Source organism: Caretta caretta, chromosome 1, assembly GCF_965140235.1.
Source record: "Caretta caretta isolate rCarCar2 chromosome 1, rCarCar1.hap1, whole genome shotgun sequence".
NCBI classification, from domain to species: domain Eukaryota; kingdom Metazoa; phylum Chordata; order Testudines; family Cheloniidae; genus Caretta; species Caretta caretta.
Genome location: NC_134206.1, coordinates 251,526,848 through 251,552,642, shown reverse-complemented (window position 1 = coordinate 251,552,642; position 25,795 = coordinate 251,526,848). Strand labels below are relative to the sequence as shown.

At 43.1% G+C, this 25,795-nt stretch overlaps 1 protein-coding gene across 4 annotated transcripts in view; it reads right to left on the bottom strand.

Annotated features, from left to right (window-relative positions):
* The window catches only part of TBXAS1 (thromboxane A synthase 1), a 328,058-nt gene extending 303,049 nt beyond the window's left edge, over positions 1 to 25,009 (bottom strand). Inside the window, exons 1-3 of one of the 4 annotated variants that reach the window (XM_048831171.2) lie at positions 24,845 to 25,008; positions 5,114 to 7,881; positions 4,136 to 4,298 (exon numbers count right to left, since the gene is read on the bottom strand). In XM_048831171.2, coding sequence (XP_048687128.2) covers positions 4,136 to 4,233 — 98 coding nt within the window. In that variant the 5' untranslated portion in view covers positions 4,234 to 4,298; positions 5,114 to 7,881; positions 24,845 to 25,008. Of the gene's footprint in view, positions 1 to 4,135; positions 4,299 to 5,113; positions 7,882 to 24,844 lie in introns of all 4 variants that reach the window. The other 3 variants (XM_048831177.2, XM_048831163.2, XM_048831187.2) reach the window with 3 other exon arrangements.
* Between the last annotated feature and the right edge of the window lie 786 nt (positions 25,010 to 25,795).

Sequence of the window (25,795 nt, the reverse complement as noted above, 5' to 3'; positions counted from 1 at the left end):
GGCAGTTCCCTTCATTGAGGGTTACTTCCATGCAGCAGCTGTTACAGCAAGGACCACCTGGTGAGGTCATCAATCCTTTATTCTAGACAGTCACCCCCATGTGCTGACTGGCTGCTTGCTCCAATCCCTCCTGGCCCTACCTCCCTCACAGTCACTCCACTTCTGCCTGACTCTGCCTGCCCTCCATCCTTTCCTAATAATTTTTCCCCAGTCTCTTCTCCCCTCCCCAGCTGCCCGTTTACTAGTCCCCTAACAAACCTCCAAAAAGGATTTTTAAAAAGTTGTAGAATGAACATGACATTTGCCAGCATCACATTATTCATTCTACTCATATCCCTTTGCCACACCGGTGCTGACTTTTGTTTTTGCTGGTGGGTGCGCCTCTCTGCCCCCACCCCCACCCCCGATGCAAGCAGGGGGCGGAGCCAAGCGGGGGCAGGGGCCTTGGGGGGCAGGGACACGGTCCAGGATCCAGGACCCGCAAAAGATTAATTAGGCCCAGAGAGTGCTCGGCACCCCCCCTTTTTTTTTTTCAGTGGATGCTTGAGCCCCTCGGAGTTGACAGCTATGCTTTGCCTGCCTCTCCTCCCCACCTTCTCTTTATCTTGTTTATTTAGATTTAAGCTCTTGGAGGCCAGGATTGTCTCTTAGGCCTGGTCTACATTTAAAAGTTAGGTCGACAGGGGTCAGGGGTATAAAATGTTGATCAGTGGTATGAAACAAACCACCCCCCGACTGACATAGTTACGTTGACCTAACCCCCAGGGTAAATGCAGCTATACTGATGGGAGAGTGCTTCCATCAACATAGCTGCTGTCACTCGGGGAGGTGGTGTTCTTATAGGGATGGCACAGCCTACTCCAATGGAAGGGAATTTTCTACATTATGGGGTTATGCCAGCATAACTTCAGTGACGCTGCTATGCCAGAACAGACATACTCTAACCCTCTCTTTGTATAGTGCCTAGCACAATGGGCCCTGATCTTGGCTGGTCTCTAGGCATTACTATAACATAAATCATACATTTCTGCTGAAGAGGTGTTTGAGATACATTGCAATAATTTCCCACTCCTTACATGCAAAATGTCTGAACAATTTTCACTCAAAATTAAACAAACAAATAAATAAAAAGCAACCTTCAGGCAGAGGCCAGGCCTGAAAAATGAAAATTTCAGAAAGTTACAAGCAAATGAAAATAGGGGGTTAGAATGGAAACATTCATGGCATCTTAACTACTTAATTGCTCGTGCCATCAGAGCCATGTGCAGGGACACTACAAAGGAGCTGCACAATGGCATATGCTACATGAATATAGCAAGTAAATGCTCTCTAGAATTATGGACACATTTCTATTAGCAACCATATGCGTATTATTTTCAATAATTCCCTGCTTGCAAGGTTTCAGGCCTGAAGGAGTATTTATAACACACAGCAGACCTAACAACTCCTTATAAATAGCAGCTAGGTTGGAAAAGGTTGATAGGCTTCTAACACCAGCAGAAGCCACTTCTCTTCTTACGACTGCAGACGGATTTCAAGCCACTAATGACACAGCTTGAATCATGACATTTTACTGGAATAAACAACAAATGGATGGTGAAAAGATTATATCCGCAAGGTGAACTCTCACAGCACAGCTCAGATAGGTTGCCCAACACATTCTACGGGAAGTTTGCGAAACACACTGTCTTTTCATTGAAATAATGGTCCCTAGGCATCTGTATCCTTTAATTATCTCAACTTGTATTAATATATCTCCACAGATCAGCAGCAAGAGTTATAATTGCAACTGGTAGTGAATCCTTTTTCTGCTTCAAACAATTCTAACTACACTCTTTTGAGCAAATCTATGCCCAAAAGAAATGAAGCTTGAAAGCTGAAGTTCAGCACAGGCTGGGGGTCAAAGCCATGACTGACAAAACAGGAAACAATTCTATTGACTTCATTAAGTCAATAGAGTTCTGTGGCTACTGATGCCAACAATTAATTTTGCCCAGGACATAGGCCTTGTCTACACTACGAGGGAAATTCGATCTAAGCTACGCAATTTGAGTTACGTGAATAGCGTAACTCAAATAGAAACAGCTTAGACCTACTTACCACAGGGTCCACACTACATGATGTCAATGGGAGACGCTCTCCCGTCGACTCCTCCTACTCTTCTCGATCCAGTGGAGTACAGGAGTCGACGGGAGAGCGATCTGCGGTCCGTTTAGCGGGTCTTCACTAGAACCACTAAACCAATCGCTGATGCATCAATCGCCGCTTGTCAATCCCCCAGCAAGTGTAGACAAGCCCTTAGTGTCTTCACTTAATCTGAACAAAATGATTGCTTTTGATTTAACAGAGAGTTATGGACTCCTGAAAAGCACACACCTGACTGGGTCTGCATGTGGATTTATTATATTAAGAAATGCACACCTGATGGCAGATGCATGCACTGCTCAGAACTGTGCACTTTTGGAAGCTTGTTAAGAAGCAGTAATTGTGGCTTTGCCTGCAACCTCCCACCGCAATGGGGCTCTCCAGCCCCTTTTCTAGCTCCTGAAATTGTAGGGGGTGGGGGTTCCCCTCCTTGCAGCTGAAAGCGATCTATGGTCTAAACAGCATGAACTAATCTGTGGGCCTGATCCTGGACTCCTGACTCAGGCAAAGATCCCCATTGACGTCAATGGGAGTTTTGCTTTAGTAATGATTATGGGCCAGATCATGGCTTTTAAACCACAATCCACACTGGACATTGGGTGTGCTGCAGCAAGAATCCTCAGTGTGATTTATTCGGATCTCAAAAAACAGACCACAAAACAGATGGGTTGGACTGTAACTTTTCAGAGGTGGTTTGGGTCAATTATTATTTTAAACCAAACTGGATCACCAACATATCTATTCAATACGTTCTGCCAAACCACCTATGGTCCAACCTCACTCCCTTTGAAGTCAGCAGGAGTTCCCCGCCCCCCGGCCCCTTGACTTAAATGGAAATGGATGAGGCCTTAAGAGACTGAAGAATCAGAGCACATGCAGGCGAGCATCTCTCATTGACACACCTATGGTGTTATTACTGTGTTTTATCTTGATCTTTGCAGGTGGTCTAAAGACTGCATTTAGTTTAGATTTCCTAACATTTTCCAGTAATCTCTTCCTTGGACACACAGAAACAAAGAACAATGGCTGTTGATGGGGTGAGTGGGGAGGATTTGAGGCACAGCTGTAGTAAAAACAGAGATGGCACGTAAACTATTGCTAATTTGCCTAATAGATAATCAGCACACATAGGCAAAGTTCTCTGTCCACTGTAATCCAGTTCTTTCCTACTTTATAAGCCTCCCTCCCCATCCCCTACTATCAGTCTACTATGTACCCAATGTGAGAAATAAAAAAAAAACATAAGCAAGGGAACTCAAGAAGCGTTTACGGTGTCGGTAGGGTTGAGTTTAAAAGCCAAACAAAGGATGTGGGTAAGATCAAGAGAGAGAAAGGTCCAAGACTCTGCAAGTGACACTATACTTCAGTGATTCTCAAACTTTTGTATTGGTGACCCCTTTCACATAGCAAGCCTCTGAGTGCAACCCCGCCTAATAAATTAAAAACACTTTTTTATATATTTAACACCATTATAAATGCTGGAGGCAAAGCGGGGTTTAGGTTTGGAGCGGGGTTTGAAGGCTGCCAGCTCGCAACCCCCCCATGTAATAACCTTGTGACCCCCCATTTGAGAACCCCTGCTATACTTCTTTCCTTTTAAAATCTGACCACCTTCAACATGTCTCACATGGAAACTTAATGGGGATGAAACCAGGAGGTATTAAATGAAATTTGATAGGGTTCCACAGAAATTACTCCAAAAACTAAAGACTTTAATAGGGAAATTTTAAAAAACAAAAATAAAAAAAAAAACCCTATAGAAAAGACAAAATTCTCACAAATTTGACAAGACTTTCTAATAAGTGTCTATTTTATTATTTTAATCTCAGTATCTGCCTCCACTCCAGTCTCTTAAAATGAAACACTAAGACATTTTGATTGAGGGGATACACTGGTGCTGAATTCCTGCTGGGAGAATCTACTCCTGGCGCAAATTTTTTGGCTGGCTTTCAGTGTTACATAGATCTCATATTAGTCTGAATACACTTACCAACAGAGTAACATTAGGAGGATCACCAGCAGAGCCACTGTTACTGTTGTTCCATTGATTTCCATGACGGGAAATTTCAAGAGATCTGCAAGCTCCATTTTCCTTCACTACACAATGCTGGCCTTGAGGTTGATGGGGAAGTCTCCTCAATAACAGATAAAACCTGCCAGTTACATGAATGACAGTCTGTAGTGAAACAGGAACCAAGGGAGCAAAGTCTGTCAAACCAGCTCTAATTGTGAACTTTTCCTGTTCTCACTGACGGCACCCTCAGAGAGAGGCAGAAGTTAAGGGTTTCCTGTGTAATGGAATTAAGCAACTTTTTTCCCCCCCTTGATGACTGTCGCATTAATAAATATTTACATAGCTGCTGCTTGAGACATCAGAGTTGGCCCACAGGTTTGCATGAGGAGGGGGAAAAAAAAATAAAAGAGGAAATATATCACGTGTATGTGGAATAGATTTGAAAAAAAAAAAAAACACCTCAATGTAGCCACTGTGCTCTGTAAATAGAAATAAAAATAGAAAAGTTTCTTTAAAATGTGAACAATCTGGCAACATACTGCTGATGCACGGGAAAGTTGCTCAGTAGGCAGCCCTGGAAATAGGCTGTCCATAGGAGAGGTGCAACCACAGCGCAAACATCCTCTAGTGTCCCTCTAACACGACTCTCCCCCGACTCGAACGACCATCTCAAGAAGCAAAAGGGTAATTCTGCTTCCCTGCCAGTTCAGTCCTTGGTATCTCAGATTAGACAGCAAGCAGAGTTGAAACTAGGGTGTTATACCAATAAAATAAAAACCAGCAGGATCTTATTAAAGGGGAAAAGGTAAAATACCACATTTATTGTGAATACAGAAAGAATCATAGTAAGCAGTTAGTTATAGCTATAACATTCCATTCAATCTCATATTTATTCACACATTCATTCATACAAACACACACATACAGGTTCTGCAAGGTTGTTATCATAGTTACCAGCCTTAGAATTGCTCATGCCAAGCCACTGGCCAGGTGGCCTGGACAGGAGGAGGGAGCAGGGCCTTGTCAGATGCACATCTGAGGCTCCTGGAAGTTGGTTTGCAGAATCAGACCCCAAAGTTCTCACTTTCTAGAGTCCATTTTTATAGGAATTTCTTCCTATGCCAGTCTATGGGAATTGCTTCATCATGCTGTTGCTGAATCAATCAACAGATGGCACATTCCTGACGGCTCCGTGCTGCCAGAAGTTATCTTGTTCTTTGGTTCTCCCATTGTTGAGGCTATTGGGTGGATTCCAGTCTGCCCTCCGGGGGTCCTCTGGTTATTTCCACTTGACGCCTTCTTCAGCCAATGGACACTGGATTCTTAGGCTGGCACCTCCCTGACCATTATTATCCACATACATCCTCTATCTCTATTTTAATCACAATTGTTAATACAACAAAAGGGCGGGGAGTCTCTGGGTGCGGTTTCTGTTGTTACAGAGTATTGCTTTGAGTCTCTCTCTGTGTGAATTGCTTTGAGAACAGACTCTGTCTTAGAATGTACTAACGCAATTAGCAGCTTGCAAGTTTCACACATAGAGGGAGAGAAACAGTACCAAAAACCAAGAGACCTCTTAATTAGTAATACCCTGGAATTTAAACTATGGGGAATCAAACTCATTTGTGATTTTAATACAGAACTTCTTTAATATGATCCAACAAGGGGGCCTCTCTATGATGGGCACACAGCTACTTATATATAAGCTATCAAATGCTAGTGAATTTCAAATCACAAATGGTTGAGCCATAGTTAAAAGTGACTTTCAAGTGAGATACATCCTCCACCACCCATGAAATTCCTGGTTGCTAGGGCCATCCAACATAGTTTGTTGTTATTTAAAGAAAAAAATAGATATTGCACACAACCTATTTGAAAGTTATGCAAATTAAACTATTCCCAAAGAGAACTAGGTTTATAAATATCTAGTAACCTTAAGAATTAGACATTCTGCTCATCGGATTCCCATAACATACAAGATGAAAAGTAGTTTCTTCTTATTCAGCCCCTGAGATAACAGCTTAGATGTAATGTGCGAGGCTTCTCCAATATCACTGTATTACATTTCCCTCTCTTATCAGAGAGGTTAATAATATAGGTATCAAAAAAGTAAAAATCTCTAACACAATAGAGTTTAATTTTAAGAAGATTTGGCTCGACTATAACTGAATCACTGCTATTTTAGTTCTCGGTGCTTCACAAGTACATTCATTCCTTTCCAGCGCTGGAGCCTCACAAAATAAGTAAAAGGTGTTAACCAGCTCATCAGCTCTCACAGAGTAGCACAGTAATTCACAGAAAACTTTGCTTATTGTATTAATAATGCCATTGCTTCCAGATGCTACTCTGGGTCAATAGCAGCTCTGCTGGTTTGCTGTTGCCAAGTTGTCCGAGAACAGTTGCATCACAATTCAAGACTGGCAACGTAAAGGATTAATCACTGGGCACATACTGATCCCAAATAGCACTGATCTCGCTGGACCTTAGTTTATATGGAATATTTCTTAAAAGCTTCTTGAAAAGGGAGGACGATTAGTCACAAATCTTGAGAGTGAGACATTAGATATTTTGACTTTGACTTCTTTGTTAAAGAGAGCATACAGTTGCCCAGAGTAGGCCTGATGCTTCTCCCACTGAAGGCAACAGCAAAACTCATGTTGAGTTCAGTCAATACAGAGTTGGACCCAGATCTTGCTTGATTATTTTTAGAAGCTCAATGGAACTTTCCAGGATCATGCTGGAGAAGGATAGGATGTACGGGTCTTAAACACACACATAATGAAGGAAAATGGATTTTCAAATCAGCATCCCATTTGGAACAGAGTGAATAAACGAGTAGTTTGACTGTTGTTGGGCACCGCATTTTTACACCTCTGCACCCGTTTCTTGCTAAAGTTTTTAACTTGGCATCTTCACCCAGATAGAGGGGAAATCATACAACAATCCCAACACTCACCTGGAACATGCCTCACGTGCCCATTCGCTACGAGGTATTTACAGTGATACCACAGTCAAGTGCCTAATTTCCCAAAAGAGACTTTGTCTCAAAGATCCAGCTGATGCCTTGTGGAAAACTTTGAGAAATTCTATTTATTGGGCCTGTTTTCAGTATTTCTCTTCCCTCAACTCTTCATTACAAGAGTCATTTGCATGAGAAACATCATCTTTATTGGAGAGTTAATAGGAGACGTTTTTTCCCCCCCATCTCTACTCCCAATCCTCTGCTGAGACACACCACATCTGGTTGGTATGAAAAGTACTATGATGTCAGTCAGGAGTATGTGACTTCATAGAGGGGCAAGTTCCATTCCTCTCAGTCAAATGCCTGAGAAGGCTGAGGGGAAGTAGAAGGGGGAAGGAAGGCAGAGCTACTCAGGGGCTGCTTATTGCAAGGTCAGGGCACAGCAGGGCTCCACTCAGGTTGCAGTTCCTGTATTCAGGGACAGGCAGGGGAAGTAGACCCACAAGGATCACAATCCATTGACATTTATACTGTGCTCATCACAAAGGCATCTTGTTCCATCCCACATTCCCCTCCACAGCAGGGAGAACCCACAGAGCTCAGATCCGTTCCACACAAACCTATGCTTGAGTGCTTCATATCCAGACCCTTCTCACTCTCAACGTGCAGCAGAATCGCATAGTTAGAGGAACCCAGCGGCAGCAGAACTGAAGTAGAGGAAAGGGCAGGATTTGGCCTGAACTGCAGAAGCAGCTGAAATCTTACAGAGAAGAGAGTCAGTTTACATATATGTGTTTAAAATGAAAAAGAAAAGAAAAAACAAGGAAGTACAGAAATTGCTTGACAAATACTAGAAATTGAACTGTTCCTCAGCTAAAAAATAGTCTAAAGTTTTCCAGGAAGAGTTAATGATTTTAAAGCGTTGTCTACATGACCAGGAATAGTTTTTGAACACAGTTGCAACAGAACTAGTTTCTAAACTGGAATGCAGCATAAATATTCTACCATGATGAAAACCTTCAAAATGCTTGCCATAGATTGGTGTAGTGATGACACAGAAAATATGGAACAACAATATTACAGATCTCAAGACATAGGCCAGAGAATCCCTGGCCTAATTTAGGCCTAAGCTTTTAAAACATATCAAACAGCACATACTGTTTCTGTTTTTCATAGGCAGAATACTGTATGTAGGTTGAGTAAAAGCTAAACTAGCTTGGTTTAACCATAAACTCTTGCTAAGTTATGAAGTAAATTCCTTCTTTCTATTTTATATGCTTTATGCCTATACATTTGTAATGGACACTGTAGAACTATGTTATTTTATATAAATTCAGAAGGTATAATTTTGTTGCTAGATATAGGAAATCTAAAAAGGTGTCAACTAACATTTAAAAAGCTTCATTATCTGAGATAACTATCTAAAGCATTCTTTAATAGACCCCTTCAGTTCAAGGAAATTTTGTAGCATATGCAACCTGACCACAAACCAGTGCAAATAGTTCAGCCCATGCAGTTTATTTTAAATAGAAATGTGATCAATAAGATATATACAACTAATCTAACAAAAAGGTGTTTGTGTAGAATACAAAACAAGTACCTAATATATAAAGAAGCTGATGTAGTCAAGTGGAATATTGAGATGCTAATGTGAAGTGCAAATCTTTAAGATGAACCAACCAAAATGTTCTAAGATCATAAAGCTTGATCAACAGTGTGCTTGGAAGTTGCACAGAGAGTTTCACACTTGAAGCCATCCCACTAACTTTATCACTGAGGTGCTGGGATTATTCAAGTACTGGCAGAGAAGTGTGTGTTTCATATTATTGCATTAATTGTTATCTCCCATTGGTGACTGACCAAGGAAATGAATTTTTGTTTAGTTGTTCATCATACAGCAATATAGACAGGACCATCCACGGCTGTAAAGAGACTTAACATCAAAACTCTTCTTAACTTCAAAATGGACATTTCTGCAAACTGCTAAAAGCACTGTTGGAAAGGTCATAGAGTTATGCAAAGTCAACCAGACGACCACACTGTACAGGGTCCCACAGAAAAGTAATTTGCAGAGGTAGGTCGCTGGCTGGAGCTGAGCCAGCACGCGTTCACCATATGACCCAACATGGCTTACACAAACTGGGATGGCACAAGATATCTTGCACAAAGAACCTGGAATTTTGCAGACAATTTAATAAAAGTCATAAAGGGGACTCCTTATTTTCTCATTGGATGATGGGAAGGAACACAATTTGTGTTCTGGTGGAACATGTAAAAAAATCTTTGCCAGAAACATAGGTCACTTTCTGATTGCCATGACCACCCCCCACCCCCTAACAACCCTCCCTACGCAGGGCCATCCCTAGCCATTTTGGTGCCCTACACAGCCCCCCCACAGGGAGGAGAGGGGCTGGCCCCAGGCCTCTTCAGGGGGCAGAAGCAGGCTTGGGGGGCGGGGGGAAACCACCCCCCAGCATAAGCCGGTGGAGCGGAGCGTGTTGGGGCCGGGCCAGGCCGCTCCATTTCCTGCCACCCGGTGAGTGCAGGGCAGGCCCGACCAGGGGCAGGAGCTTTGGGGAAGGGGTGGAGAAGGGTGGGGAGTTGGGGCGGCGCTGAGGTGGGGGCCATGGGGAAGAGGCAGAGCAGGTGCTGGAGCAGCACGCAGCTGCGTAGGATACCAGGAAATTTGGTGCCCCAAATTTTCAGGTGCCCTATGCAGCTGCATACTTTGCATATGGGTAAGGACGGCCCTGCCCCCATGCCCAGTGAGCTTTTCCACGAAAGGCCATGCCACCCAGCAGAAAATGTAAAAAATGCCCTTTGTTGTTCAACATGTTGCTTCCTGAAGCTGAAATATACAGAAGAGAGAGAGAGCGTGAGTGAGACTGCCATTGCCGGCGCAGCAAGAGGTCTCTCTGCTCCATAACAACTGAAGTCTTGTAGCTAACAAGCACCCTATTAACTCTGGGCTTTTCTACATAAACACTTGGTTTGCAGCACGCTGGGGTGTAAATCTACCCTCCATTAGCCTGCCACATACCTGACACACACAACACTTTGAAATAGGAGTAGATCAAAGCACACTAAGGAACTTTCAGTGCCCAACAGCAGAGTATGCACGGACATTTAGTGCACCCCAGGCTAGTGCAGGGTAGTTTTACACTCCAGCTTGCCAGGAACTAAGTGTTCAACAAGAGCCTCTACCTAGAGAGAGGGCTGAAAAATTCAGAACAAGAATAGAAATACATCTGTCATACCACTTACTTCAGTATAACTTACATCACTCTGGGGTGCAAATAAGCCACCTTCCTGAGCGACACAAGTTACACCAACCTAAGCGTTAGTGTGGACAGCGCTATGTTGGTGGGAGAGCTTCTCCCACTGACATAGATACCGCCTCTCATGAAGGTGGATTTATTATGCCAGTGGGAGAGCTCTCTCCCATCTTAAAGTTCATTCAGGTGATTCACTCAATCTTGAGAAACCAGTCACTGCAATTGTGAAGCTGAGCTGGAGAAGCCACTTTCACGCCACTTTCAAAAGTCACTTTTATACATGAATTGTTTACCCAAGTGGTGACCTGCTCACGTTAAACCAAATGCTCCTCAGAAAGTACATATCAGAGTTAAAGCCTTTCGAATGACTAAAGTGTATAATGTGTGCTTATACTTCACTAACAGATTTAGTCTTAGTTGTCTAGAACTTACACTGAATCACTAAGAGAGCCAAGGTGGGTGAGGTAATGTATTGGACAACTTCTGCTGGTGGAAGGGACAGGCTTTTGAGGTTCATAGAGCTCTTCTTCAGATCTGGAGAAGGTAATCAGGGTGTCATATCTATGGTGGGACAAGATAATTAAGCACAAGAGGTTCCCACAAGTTGTAGGACACTACTTAAAATGAAGTGGGCCATAACACCTCTGCAGTAGTAGGACAAAGAAGAGTTAGTAGTCAGCATGGTGTGTTACAAATTGTTGGAATGAGCCATAAAACTAGTGTCTCTGTAAAGTCCATGGCTTTTTAAAGTATCCAGTGGAGTTATGAATTTAAGTTCTCAGGCTTGCCTTTTGAAGATGCTGTGCAGGTTTCCTTTGAGGATGAGGACTGAGAAGTTAGATATGGAGTGATCACTTTGAGAAAAGTGTTCACCCATGGGCGAGAGTGTGGTTTTGTCCTTTATCATTTTTCTGTGTGAGCAATCCATATAGTGTTATTGGGGCATTTGATACACTGGATGAGATAAGCACATGTTGTGATAGGCATGTGCAAGCCCCATGGATTCAGATAGGTGTGTTGTGAGGGGCAATTGATCATCACAACAGTGGAGATACGTCTAGCAGTTTTTGCTTTGGCAGAGTCTGGTGCTGCTTTGAGTTGATGTGTCCTGGTCTGTGGGGAGCTTGCTTCTGACCAAGAGCTTAACAAGGTTGGGACCTGGCTGTAGGTAACAGATTTCCTGGTGTGTCTGGGGTGGTTACTAGATCTGTGGACGTAGGTGTGGTGATCCATTGGTTTCTTGTAATAGTTGTCTGTAGGATTCCATTATTGAAGCTGATCATGGTGTTCAGGAACCACTCAATCACTAACTCCAATGAAGGCACAGAGTCTGGAGAAACTAACTGTATTAACTAAGCCTAGTACTATTTGAAAGAGGAAACTGCTTCCCTACAAACAAGTTAGCTGTGAGAAATCTTGATTATTTCAGAGAGTTCATACCAGAAGCCGTATAGATTTTGTGGCCAAGAGAACGAACGGTGTCTTACACAGAAAGAGGAAGAAACTTTGAATTGGTTTGCAAGCTAAAGATCTTACCACTATTTGAACCTTTGGTTAAAGTAATTTAAGAGCTTACAGTACTGGTGAAATTCCAGAGAAATTAGAATAGCCTCACAATAATTACCTGTATATTATATTTGGTTTAATGTGTGATAGTTTTGAGCATGTATGAGTTGATAAGGTAGGTTTGAACTCAGTTGACATTCTTCAATAATTAAGTAAGTTGCCTACATTTCTAAAGTCCTACTTTAGAATTGTTGAACTGACAAAAGCAGTGTCCCATAAACTTGACTAGAGATACATAAGGACCTATAGTTTCATGTTGATACCAAAAATCACCTGCCCAGACTAATATAGAACTAGGATAAAAAAGTTTGCCTTTGTAACAAGATTGTGATAAGACCCTGAATTAACTGAACTGATTTATAACTCTTGTGGCAACATCCCATGTTGAGGTTAATTTTTGACAGAGATGATATTATTCACAATCTTTATTCTGCTGTCTATAGTAAAACCTATAAATTTGTAAGAATTTTCCTGTCTGTACTTCAGCTGAGGAACACAGATCTAAAGAACAGAAAGAAAACCTATGAATCCTTACCTCTGTTTGTGTTTACTAACCTATCTTTCTCACACTGGCAACCCATGTAAAACCTGTGTTTAAAAAAAATAAAAAAGCACACACACACACACACACACAGATCCCAACACCCTTGCTCATGTTGACTAGTGTCTTATAATGGGACAAGTCTCACTGGAGTAAATTGAGTTACTAAAGGAGTAAGGCCAGGATCCAGAAAGGAACCTACGCGTCACAGTGCCTAAGTTTTAGGCACCCAGAAAATGATAGGAACAACACTGTGACACACAAAGCCTGAGTTAAGCACCTAGGCTCCCTATACAATGACAGGGGGAAAAAAGATGCCTTAGAATGTGATCCACAAAAAACAGCATGCTAGGCAGGGAGCCACCTAAGCTGGCCAATGAGAGATGCCAATGAGAAGTGTGTATACTAAGTAAGCATTGCTCCTTTAAGTCAAGGCGGCAGGGAGGTGGCCATCCCTGCTTGTGATCCACAACCAGTAACCCCTTTCTTGGAGTCAGGTGTCTTAGGTACCTAAGTTGTTTCTTGTGAGAATGAGTTAAGAGCCTGCTCCACTCCCCATAAAATGGTCAAAAAGGAGGAGCTGGGGGTACCCACTTTTAGTCCAGTGGTTAGAGCACTCTCCTGTGATGTTGGAGACGCAGGTTCAATTTCCTTCTGAGGGAGAAAAAGAGGATTTAAACAAGGTTCTTCCTTCTTCCAGGAAAGCGTTCTAACCACTGAGCTGTGGGATATTCTCAAGCAATTTCCCTCAATCATAGAAATGTAGGACTGGAAGGAACCTCGAGAGGTTGTCACAGTTTCACAGTAACAGCACCTGCATTCTCCCTCTGTGGTCCACCGCAGGAGTTCCCAGTCAGCTGTCACCTGTCTCTGGGCAGGGACCCAGAACTCAATCTCTTCTGACTGGAGGGTTTAAGGCTGCACAGCTCCCTGCCTTACAATGTGATATCCCCAGCAAGACAGTCTACCTAAAGGCCAATACCTCTGCTTGGTTTTCTCTCAGAGGGCTATGAACAGCAGCTACAAGTTACCACACAGCTTTTTCTAAGGAAGCACATTTATTCTTAAGGAAAAAGCACTACAGAAGCAAACATAATAAAAATAAACAAATTTAAACACACAGCAACATGCCCGGAGTCACCCATCAGTCTTATGGGGCTTTACATGGCCAACCCTTCTGCAAGGGTTGCACTCCCCATCCCCCACCTGGTACAGAAGGTCCTGTCAATTTGTTGGATCAGAAAGAAGGCCTTGCATCAGTTCAAATGCATCCCTTTATACTAAAAGCCCTTTCCTAGTCTCTCAAAAACCCAACTTGAACTAGTATATGCCAACCACTCCGGCAGGGTGGTACCTCTCCATTATTGTTTAGTCTCAGTGACTCATCTTAATCACCCCCCACGGTTTTTACTTCCTGTGGAAGCTGTGGTAACCCTCTAGGTTTGCCAGATGTCTGTTTTTTTACTGAAACGCCCGGTCAAAAAGGGACGCTGGTGACTCCGGTCAGCACTGCTGACTATGCCGTTAAAAGTCCGGTTGGTAGCACAGCAGGGCTAAGGCAGGCTCCCTGACTTCCCTGGCTCCACACGGCTTACAGAAGCAGTGGCATGTCACCCCCTCTGGCTCCTAGGCGTAGGGGCAGCCAGGGGGCTGTGCACGCTGCCCCTGCTGCAAGCACCGGTTCCACAGCTCCCTTTGGCCGGGAACCATGGCCAATGGGAGCTGTGGATGGGGCAGCACCTGTGGATGGGGCAGCGCGCAGAGCCACCTAACCGTACTTCCACATAGGAGCCAGAGCGGGGACATGCCACAGCTTCCAGGAGCTGCCTGAGGTAAGTGCCACCTGAAGCCTGCACCCCTGACTCCCTCCCACGTCCCAGCCCCCCTGCCCCAGTACTGATCCCCCTCCTGCCCTCGGAACCCCTCAATACCAGCCTGGAGCACCCTCCTGCACCCCAAACCCCTGATCCCCACCCCAGAGTCTGCATGCCAGCCAGAGCCCTCACACCTCCCCCCGACCCCAACCCCCTGCCCCAGCCCAGAGCCCCCTCCCACACCCCAACCCCCTGAGCTAGCCCACTGAAAATGAGTCCGAGAGAGAGTGGGGAGAGCGAGGGATGTGGGGAGGGGGGGAGAAGATGAAGTGCGCGAGGGCAGGGCCTCAGAGAAGGAACGGGGGCAGGGCAAGGATGTTCAGTTTTGTGCAAGTAGAAAGTTGGCAACCCTATACCCTTCCCCATGAAATAGATCATATATAAACCATTCATCCCCAAAGACATTGGATGTGATTGGATATCTGTCACAGAGGTCATCTAGTCCAGGCCCCTGCGCTGAGGCAGGACCAAGTATAAACCTAGACCACCCCTGATAAGTGTTTGTGTAACCTGTTCTTAAAAACCTCCAACAACAGGGACTCCACAATCTCTCTTGGAAGCCTATTCCAGATCTTAACTGCCCTTTTCGTTGAAAAGTTTTCCTAATATTAACCTAAAATTTCCCTTTCTGCAAATTAAGCCCATTAATTCTTGTCCTGTCTTCAGTGGACTTGGAGACAATTGATCACTGTCTTCTTTAGAATAACAGTTTTCAAATATATAAAGGGCTATCAGGTCCCCCTCAGTCTTCTTTTCTCATGACTAAACATGCCCCATTTTTAACCTTTCCTCACAGGTCAGTTTTCTAATAATTTTTGTTGCTATCCTCTGAACTCTCTCCAATTTGTACATCTCTTTCCTAAAGTGTGGAGACAAGAATTGGATACAGAACTCCAGCTGAGGTCTCACCAGTGCCAAGTAGAACAGGACTGTTACCTCCTGTGTCTTACATACAGCACCCCGGTTAATATACTCCAGAATTTTATTAGCCTTTTTTGCAAGTATATCACATTGATGACTCATATTCAATTTGTGATCCACTATAACCCCAGATCCTTTTCAGCAGTACTACCACCTAGCCAGCTATTTCCCCATTTTGCCTTGTGCATTGGATTTTTCCTTATTAAGCGTTGTACTTTTTGTGTGTCTTTGGTTTGAAATCAACAACTTGAAATTCAACAATTTTGAATTATAATCCATTCCTCCAAAGTGCTTGCAACCCCTCCCTGCTTGGTGTCATACACAAATTTTATAATCATACTCTCTACTCCATTATCCAAGTCCATAATAAAAAATATTGACTAGTACTGTATCCAAGACAAATCTGTGCAGGACCCCACTAGTTATGTCCTCCCAGTTTGACTTCAATCATAACTACTCTTTGATTATGGTTTTTCAGTCAGTTGAACATCCACCTTATAGTAATTTCATCAGGATCACACTTCCCTAGTTTGTTTATAAGAATGTCATGTGGGACTGTGTCAAAAGCCTTACTAAAATTAAGATACATCACATCACATCTACTGCTCCTCCTCTGTCCCCTAGGCTAATAACCCTGTCAAAGAAGGAAGTTAGGCAGGTTTGGCATGATTTGTTCTTGACAAATCCATGTTGGCTTTTACTTATAACCCTATTATCCTCTAAGTACTTACAAACTGATTGTTTAATAGAGTCATAGATATTAAGGTCAGAAGGGACCATTATGATCATCTAGTCCGACCTCCTGCACAATGCAGGCCACAGAATCTCATCCACCCACTCCTGCGATAAACCTCTCACCTATGTTTGAGCTATTGAGGTCCTCAAATCATGGTTTAAAGACTTCAAGAAGCAGAGAATCCTCCAGCAAGTGACCCGTGCCCCATGCTGTTCCAGTATGTTATTAGGTACCGAAGTTAGGTTAACTGATCTATAATGATCTGGGTCCTCTTTGTTCCCCTTTTTAAATGTAGGTGCTATGTTTGCCCTTCTCCAGTCCTCTGGGACCTCACCCGTCCTCCATGAGCTCTCAAAGATAATCACTAACAGTTCTGAGATTGCTTCAGCTAATTCCTCAATTAATACCCTAGGATTAATTTCATCAGGCCCTGCCAAATGGAATACATCTAAATATTCTTTACCCTGGTGTTTCCCTGTTCTGGCTTACATTCCTTCCCTCCTTGATGTTAATATTAATTGTGTTCAGTATCTGTTCACAATTAACCTTTTTAGTAAAGACGGAAACAAAATAAGCATCCAACACCTCACTTCTTGATGTCATGTGTTAGCAGGGACAGAGAGCTAATAAGTAGTGGACCTAAACCTTCTCTTTGTCTTTCTCGTGCTCCTAGTGTATTTACAGAATCTCTTCTTATGCCCTTTTACATCCCTTGCTCGGTGTAACTCATTTTTGTACCCTAGCTTTTCTGATTTTGTCCCTACATGCTTGCGCTATTCTTTTGTACTCAACTCACTCTTTCCTGTTGAAGCTGTTCCACTTTGGATAAATACTTAAAGACTCACCGGACCAGAGAAAGAGAGAATGAAAGATTCTATAGCCTGGAAGAAGACCCAGGATCCAGATCCCTTTCTGCAGTGACTATTTATACACCATGGAACAGCTTCAACAGGAAAGATTGGATGAATACAAACTATTCCCCAGCTCAGCAATTACAGCACTCTTCTGAGAGGCATGATAGACTCCATTCAAATCCTCTCCCTCTCAGGCAGAGCAGGGGATTGAATTTGGGTCTCCCACATACCAGGTGAGTGGTCTAACCAGAGCTAAAAGTTAGAAGATGGGCAGTATCATCACTACCTCCTCCTATGGCCAGATTTTGAATAGGATCTCAGCTGGTTGGTGACACCCCCCCCCCCCCCCGAGCATGCCTACTGGATCAGGCTTGACAGGCACTCTTCCACTTATTTCCCCCCACTTCATGGATCACTCTAGGACTTAGGCTTCCAGGCAGCTAGAGGGAGGCTGAAGTGTGCATGCCCAGAGGCAGAAACATAGACACTTAGGAAACTTTCATCCTGAAAACTTAGGCACCAAGCGAGCTGAGGCCCCTACAGTGTTCAACAGCAGCTGAGTGGGGGTTTTGTGGATCACAGTGGAGACTAGGAATGGGACTTAGGTGCTTAAACCCCAGTTTTAGGTGCCTAAATACCTTTGTGGATCCAGGCTTAAGGTACATGAGTAAGGCTGGCCCTGAGTTTAAGACATCTCCTACTGGTTGTCCAACAGTTCTGCAGCCAGTGACCAGGGAGCTATAGTGCCCTAGTTGTTTTTTTCCCAAATGATTAGCAATACTTAGAGACCTATCTCATATTTATAGTGACATGATCCCTCCCTTAACTCTCTAGATTACAATTAAAAAACTGACCATCTTCCCCTGTATCAAACAGAAGGGACTCCATTAGAGAACAACTGCAGACAGCCTACTTAAAAGTAGGACAGTGGGTTCAGAGAGAATTAACCAATAATGATCGCTACTCCACAGACGAAGTACCTGTGTTTTTTGAGTTTGCCAGCAATAGAAATCTAAACTCTTATACAGTTCAGTGCCCCCAACAAAAACAGTTCCATGTGCCTCAACTAAAGGAGTCACAGGAGCGAATAAAAGGGGCGGGGCAAGAGGAATAGATGAGGAAAATCGGATTAGAACAGATTGTCACAGGGCACTGATAGGAGGAAATTTATGTTAGCATCACAATGTGCAGTCATCTGCAAGCAGTTTCTACTTGTGGGGGGAAAAAAATTGATCAGACCTTGAACTGAAGAACACAATTGCTTATTAGCCCATTAAAAAGAGGAAGAGATTGCAGGTACTGGCCTCATGCAGCCTGACACTGACATCCTGGAAATGGGCTGTATCACCAAGGCCTAGGGCAACCAGAAAGTTATTAATAATTGGGAAATAAAAGTGCAGTTACAAAGTACCTGGAAACAGCAAACACACCAACAAAAAACCTCAGTAGCCTATAACTCTGCAAAACACAGAATGAAAAGGAGGGCAGGGAGTCTGGGGCCTTTGATGAATACAAGGACCGTTCTTTGGCCCAGTTCTGTCACCCTTCCTTACATCATGTAGTACATACTCACACAAGAAGTTCCATTGATATATATGGGTCTGCTCACATGAGTATTATTATTCAATGTGAATAAGGGCAGCAGAACTGGCCCAAGAATCTAACCCCAGTGATTCCAACAGCCACAACCGGAGGTAAAGCATAAGTGAAGTGGGGAAAGAATGTATGATTGGCTACATAATGCAAACATGCTGCTATTCACCAGCCAAAGAGGGGGAACGACAACTCTAGAACTTCCATCCAACCAGCACACGCTAAAATGGGTGAGTGGACTGGCAGAGAAAAGAACAACAGAGAAAGCATCTAACAAAGTCATTGGTCTAATACTATTGCTGCAGGAACTTTTTAAAGATCAAGAAGCATGTAAACCACAGTGGCATGCTGTTATGCTATTATCCCACATGTATATGTTTAAAGGAAATGCTATTGCAAAAAGATTACATTCAACTGTAAAGTGTAATCAGGAAGCTGTCAATTACTGTTCTTTTTTTAAGCCTTGTTAACAATAGCCAGTTAGAGTCTATAGGAGGCCACAAAAGTCACTCCTTATTGCATTAAAAAGTTCTACTGGTGAATAAAAAAAAATATGGGGAGATTTTCAAAGGCAAAGTAGCAGATAGGGACCTAACTCCCCTCAGAAATCAAGGGAAATTAGGCACCTAACTGCTAGTTGTGCCTTTGAAAATCTCCCACACAGTATATACTTCAAAAACAATGAGTGCAATGTGTAGACATCCCAAGCTTTTACACATGCATATACAATACAGAATAGTCACCACATTCTGTATTAGAATGGATATAGTTGCCATAAGAAGGGGATAGGGAATAAGTTCCTTCATACAGAGGCAACGCATAAAAGTACCGTAACTTGGGATGCCCTTACTTAGGCCCTGGTCCTGCCATACTTATCCCTGTGCTTAAGTCGATGAACCGCATACATGTCATGAACATAGAGTTAAGCATTAAGTATTGGCTGGGTGGGACTTAAGACTCCCTGAGGCCTATGGAAACCTGCTTACCAATATGTAATGGAGTCTCAGTTGTGATAGCTTAAACAGTGAGGCGCAGAAGATGTCAAATAAAGTCGGGGTGGCCTACTTTAGCTTATTTGACATACTTTTCTTGCTATAGTCCATTTTTCTGGCTCCTTGGCATGCCAGCTACACCGAAATAGAACTCCCTTCAGCTCCCTCGCGCTCATTCTAAGTAGACCCAATCCAGAGGCAACGTGCGTGAGTAAGGGACGGGAGGGGGTGGGGGACATGCCAAAAAGAGAAGAAAATGTAAATTACACAGTAGTAAATGCAGCATTTCCAACTCTCGGGCTTTTATGGTGAGTCTTGTGATATCTGGGTGGGTTCTTCCTGAAGCCCCAGCTCCTTGACTCATGTAATTATGTGAGACTCTCACTTTTAGTGCACTAGCGCTATCAGAACTAGCACAGGTATGTCTACTTGAGCTGGAAATCACACCTACCAGTTCCATTGTGGACATGCCCAGAGAGTCCTAACCCAGCCCTACATCCTACATCCCTGGTGAGTACTCTAACCTCTGGGATAACAGTTCTAAAGGTATGCACCACTACCTGCTCCTCCTGATGTTTTGTGTGGGGCCAGGCAGGCATTTAACTCACTCCTTAGGTGCATAAGCCACTTGACTCCAGGCAGTGGGTTCCCATTCATGGATTGCTAGCGGAAATAGGCACCTTCCTGTAGCCCAGACTTAGGCACCTATCTCAGACAGAGGGGAAAGGCTTAGGGCACACCCCTCTGGTCAGCATCTCCCACTGGCTAGCTTAGACAGTGAGCCACTTAACATGCTGGCTTTTGTGAACCACATCTGTAGACTGCTATCTCTTCCCATTCATTGTACAGGGAGCCGAGGTTTTTCACTCAGCTTTTTGGAATGCAACATTACTCCTGTGATTTTCTAGGTGCCTGAAAGTTAGGCACTGTGATGCTCAGCATTGCAACACCTAAATCCTTTGGTGGATCCCACCTTACCAGCTTCCCTAGTTGCTTCAAAGAGTACTGTTTATTGGTGGTGACCCTTTGCACAGATTTCTGTATTTAGAACCCTCCTGGAGACCATCTTCTGGCCAGCCTGAGTCAGGGATTTACCTATGTTCTTTTATTTACATATGAATATAATCAAAGGTAAAGAAAAGTGGAAAAGAAACATTAGCGGCAAAGGAGCTCCCAGATATAAAAAGAGGAGTGGAACCAGAGAAAGACAGGTTTCAGAAGGGGCATATATTAGTGAGAGACCTGAGGCTCAGGGGTGTAACCAGACGGGCTGCAGCCACATAGAGAGAAAGAGCAGAGCTGGAGTATGGAACACCAGTCTCATGGTATGTTTAATAAAGCCTGTCTCTTTCAGCTCTGCCGCATCAATTATTGCTAACAAAACACTAGGCTCTTCTGCCCCAGTTAAGATGTAGCTGAATTAATGGTGAATAGTTCTTGGGAGTGGCAATGCGTCTAATGGCTACAGCAAGCGACTGCAAGTATAATTTGCGCTGAGCTCTATTCCTAACTGCCACCAGTTTCCTGGTTGATCCAAGGCTAATTATTTAATATCTCTGGGCCAGATTTCCAAAGGTATTTAGTCACCTATTTGTGCCTTAGCTCTGTCAACTGTAAATGGGGCGGGGGGGGGGGCGGGAAATACCACCACCCACCTTTGTAATGCTCTTTCAGATCTCTGACAGAGGAGCATCATTTCAAGTGTAAAATGCCATTGTCCCCTTAATATGTAAAAGGCTAGTTAATTTTATTGGAGCATGTTTGTACACTGAGATTACTCCCCTTCATATGCAGTTACAACTGTTTTCTAAATGCAACACTGTATGTTCTCTGTTAGGATATAAGATTAATGAACTCTTTGTTTTAAAGACAGTTATACACCTCAGAAAACATGGGCTTATAATGGAAATACTGAGACAGTTAACTATAGCAGCACTAGCGGAAAGGGAAAAGAACTATAAATTCAGCTTGTTTTCCAGTGTATACATTGACAAGGTATGAATAATACATCTCTCTACACTTCCAACATACAGATGTATACATTACTCTTTCCTGTGAGGGTTACACTGAGCAAAGTCTTTAAACCAACCATTCCAAATGAGGGAAGGAAAGGGTTCAGAGAGAAACGAGTAACCCTTTGTCTTGTCTCTTACATTACAATCAGGACATAAACAGTGGTTGAAATTTACTAGTGTATGTGTTTGTGCTTGTGCTTAATTTTAAACACACAGGAGGGTGTGGGGAGGGTTGAGGAAGAGGGCTTGTATTTCCATGATCAACAGAAGGCAAGAAGTTATCCTTTATCCTCTTCTTTTATCATAAGAATTAGCTATTTGGATACAGTTCAAGCCCTTCACTTAAAAATGTAATTCAAGTTGCATTAAAAAAATAAATTTAAGCAGATATACACAATCAAATCAACTCACCAGTCACAGCAAACATATTGATCCTCTTGCATATCAGACCTGGTCTCTAGCTACTAACCACCCCCACCCAGGCTTCTGAACACAGCTTTGTTAACCAATTACTGTAGTTGCTAAAGCATGTTAATGACAAACAGGCTCCAATCCATTTGTCAAGTGAAAGACAAGCAAGCTAATATATTAGCAATTGAACTGTGACAGTGGGACATTTCTCTAGGTAGTAAGAGCAACCCAATACCGGCTTACATAATAAAGTTATCCACATGTTTTATGATTTTTACATGCATTGGCAAAAACATACAGATGCCTTTTCAGACAAGTATTTTGAGACACTGGGTAACAGAAAACCTGTGTCATTTCAAAAGTTCAGGATTTGCTTAATAATGAGGTGGTGGGGAGAGGACCTAAAGAAGACTGGGTAGCGGCTGATTTAAGCCTTCTCTGCTGCAGTAGGAGACCTAGCCATTGTAGATAATAGGAGTCAACCACAAGTACAGCTAACATGGTTTGTCCTGATCTATACACCCCAATTAAGCCATGTTTTGCTCCAGTTCAGCAACAGGTGATTTTTTTTTTAAAAGTATAGACAAAGCTTGAGAATTAGATCCTGCTCTCCTTACCCAAGTAAGGTTCTCACTGGCTTCAGTTTTACCTGAGTAAGGACCGTAGGACCAGGCTCCAAGTTTGTCTGAAGGGCATGTAGTGAAATTTAGTACTCCCAGATGAAAATTTGTTCATGTTCAAGCTATCCAGTTTTTCCGGGAAAAGAGCTTGTTTTAAATCACTGTGACACACGCAAAAGCCTTGCAAGCATGAATAGCTTTTTCCTGGCACCTTAAAAAGGTGCAATAATGAGGGTAAAGGGACTCAGCAAAGTAAGTATCAAAGGAATGCTCTGGCTGCCTCGCTATCTTATTTTGGTGTGTAGCCTGCTGAGCATAGCAGAGCTTCAGGAATTGAAATGGTTTAGCCTTAAAACTGCCATTGATTGGGTGGATGGAATTGGCATACATAGTGTTTGACAATGTACAAGCAGTGAAACACCCAAAACACTGACTTTGTAGACAAACATTACCCATGTATTTTATTATTAGTGTTACTTACCTTGGCAATATTTCTTTAATGTATATGAGGCACTTAAAACTCAATCTTACCTACTTCCCACGCCAACCTTATGCTACTTTGCTGTTTAATACAGAAAATAATTTAAGACATCAGAAATGTCAAGACTATGATGTGTACGAAGGACTCTGAACATGAGAAGTACCTCACAAATTCTAAGCATTGGTGTGGCTTCTTTTCGGGTCATGGATTACTTTACACACAGGGAATTAATTTAATCTCACATCATTTTCTATTGACACCTCTGCCATTTGTCCCTCATTTTAGGTCTGTCAGAGTTTTGCTGGGTCAGAGGGAGAGGCTGGTGTTGGTTCTTTTATTCATGTTGCAGTAATTCAAAGTTCATGAGGGGTGACAGTCCTGAACCCTTGTGCCTTCTGCTTTCTCACAAGACATCTTTGGTAACTGTGTCAAGTATACAAGTCCCAGCCACATGTGCCTCAATGATCTAGAGGCTCCAATTCTTGGATTGTAATTTATTGTCAAAGCCCCGCCAGTATTTGGCACCTCTCTGGAGATTAAGAATGAAGCTGCTTTATCACCCAGTTTAAAAGGATGATAGATAGTAAAGAATACACAGATATTTTGACCTTGGTAGAACTAAGAACTAATAACCTTTACTAATAATCAGAGCCTGTCTTCTCTGCAAGGACATTAATGATCCCATACTATTTTTCACAGGAGTAGGGATTTGCCCCACTAACCCTAGCCAAATCTTCCCTTTTAACCACACTGTTCTGCATTGTTCTGTGTGCCCATTGATTGCTGTCTTTCACCCCAAAGGTGGCTGCACTACAGTGGTGCTGCACTTATGCCTTGTGTAAAGCAATTTGTGATCCTTGAGCATAAACTGTTAACTATGATCAAAGCGTGAAAAATTTCCTAGACACCAACTAGTCAGAGGACTAAGGCCAACATTTTCAGGAACATTCACTAACTGTTCATGCCTCAGTCACTGAGCACCCAGCACCATCCTTTGTCCTCTCTCCATTGACTGCCTCTGCTGCTACCGCTCAGCCTTCCCAAGCAGCATCTGCATAAAACTGACGTGTTTCTGGGGAGTTTCGCTGCCGCCCACAGGATTCTGAACTGCAGCAGTATCGAAGAGCCCTGACAATTTATCTTGGCTACTGCTCAAACTTATCAGAGACCGCGGCAGCACTGGAACCATCAATAGACATAGGCAGACGCTGCTGCATCACTCTACTCCAAGTTCACATTTGGATGTTTCTAGTTCTTATGGTTGGGGCAATAAAGGCTTTTTTAAAAAACAAACACAAAAGCTTAAATTCAGCAAGAGTTCATGGGATCGATCCCTGACACACCACAGCAAGCTTTGCCATCACAATAGGGAGTAGACTTTTCCCCTCAAATTCTTATTTTATGACTGGTTTCAGAGTAACAGCCGTGTTAGTCTGTATTCGCAAAAAGAAAAGGAGTACTTGTGGCACCTTAGAGACTAACCAATTTATCTGAGCATGAGCTTTCGTGAGCTACAGCTCACTTCATCGGCTGTAGCTCACGAAAGCTCATGCTCAAATAAACTGGTTAGTCTCTAAGGTGCCACAAGTACTCCTTTTCATTTTATGACTGTCAACCTCTAGGCATATGAGGTACCATGCTACACACCTAACCAGAGCCACAAGGCAGGTGACTCCCCTGGTCCACAGGTGACCTAGCTGCTACGTCTGCAGGAATTTTCCCACCCCAGCAAAATAAGGTGATTGCCCAAACTGAATGAAATGTCACAGGCTCTTAGCCAGAAAACACAATACAAAACCCACCAAAGAGAGCTACAACCCCAGCAAAGCCTAGCATGACCTTACCTTTAAATCTCTCCCATGTAGCTCTCATCAATTCCTGTTTGGCTTGTTATCAAGCAACTGCATCGTGACAATCTCGAAGGGAGTGGTGGAGAATGTAGTTCAGCTTCCCTGCAAAGGGACAGGTGCTTGTAAATCTGCCCTCAGCTGAGGACTAAGGGAAGCAGCAATAGAACTACCATTCCCAGAACCCCTGCGGGGGACCACATTCCTCCCCTTTTCTCTGGTCCTTGCACAAATGGATTGTGGGGATTGTAGTTCCCACGCTACAGGCAGCTCTCGTCCGGGTCAGTAAAAGGGCCAGGGGCCGTGACATCTCAGGATTGATTCTAATGCACCTGGAGAGCGGGGTGTCATGGTTTGCTTTGTGGAAGAAATCGAAACATGTTGCAACGTGTTGAATTGGAACTGAACCCCCCCAATGTATAAAAACTATAAGACTACAAAATAATTTCACTCTTAAATTCATTGCAGGAAAATGTTGACATCTTTTCGTGTTTTTTTTTTCTTTAAATGTAAACAGGTATTGCAAAAAATTTTAAAAAGACAACTGCATCTTTAATGTTCCCATGCATTAATGAGTTAAGTGGTGACTTCTCAGTTATGCTATCAGGCCCCAGTCCAGGAAACACACACAGGTCCAACTTTAATCTCCCACAAAAATCAATGGGTCTACTGCTCAGCTGTTTAAAATTAGCATGTGCAATAGTCGCAGCCCCATGCATCCAAAAATCATGAGTGAGGACTTCCAAAAATCACAAGATTAGCTTTAAAATCCTCATAAAAAATTCTGGGCTGTTATTATTTGCCTTCTGGCTTTTGTGCCTTTAACGATCACATGTTGAAGCTACTTGTCTGCAACCATGGGTCTAAAAACTTCCTTTCTTTGAAAAATAAAAGCTGAGATTCTTATGTGATCACGTGACTCAGAAGCTCAGCCATCAACAAAAATAC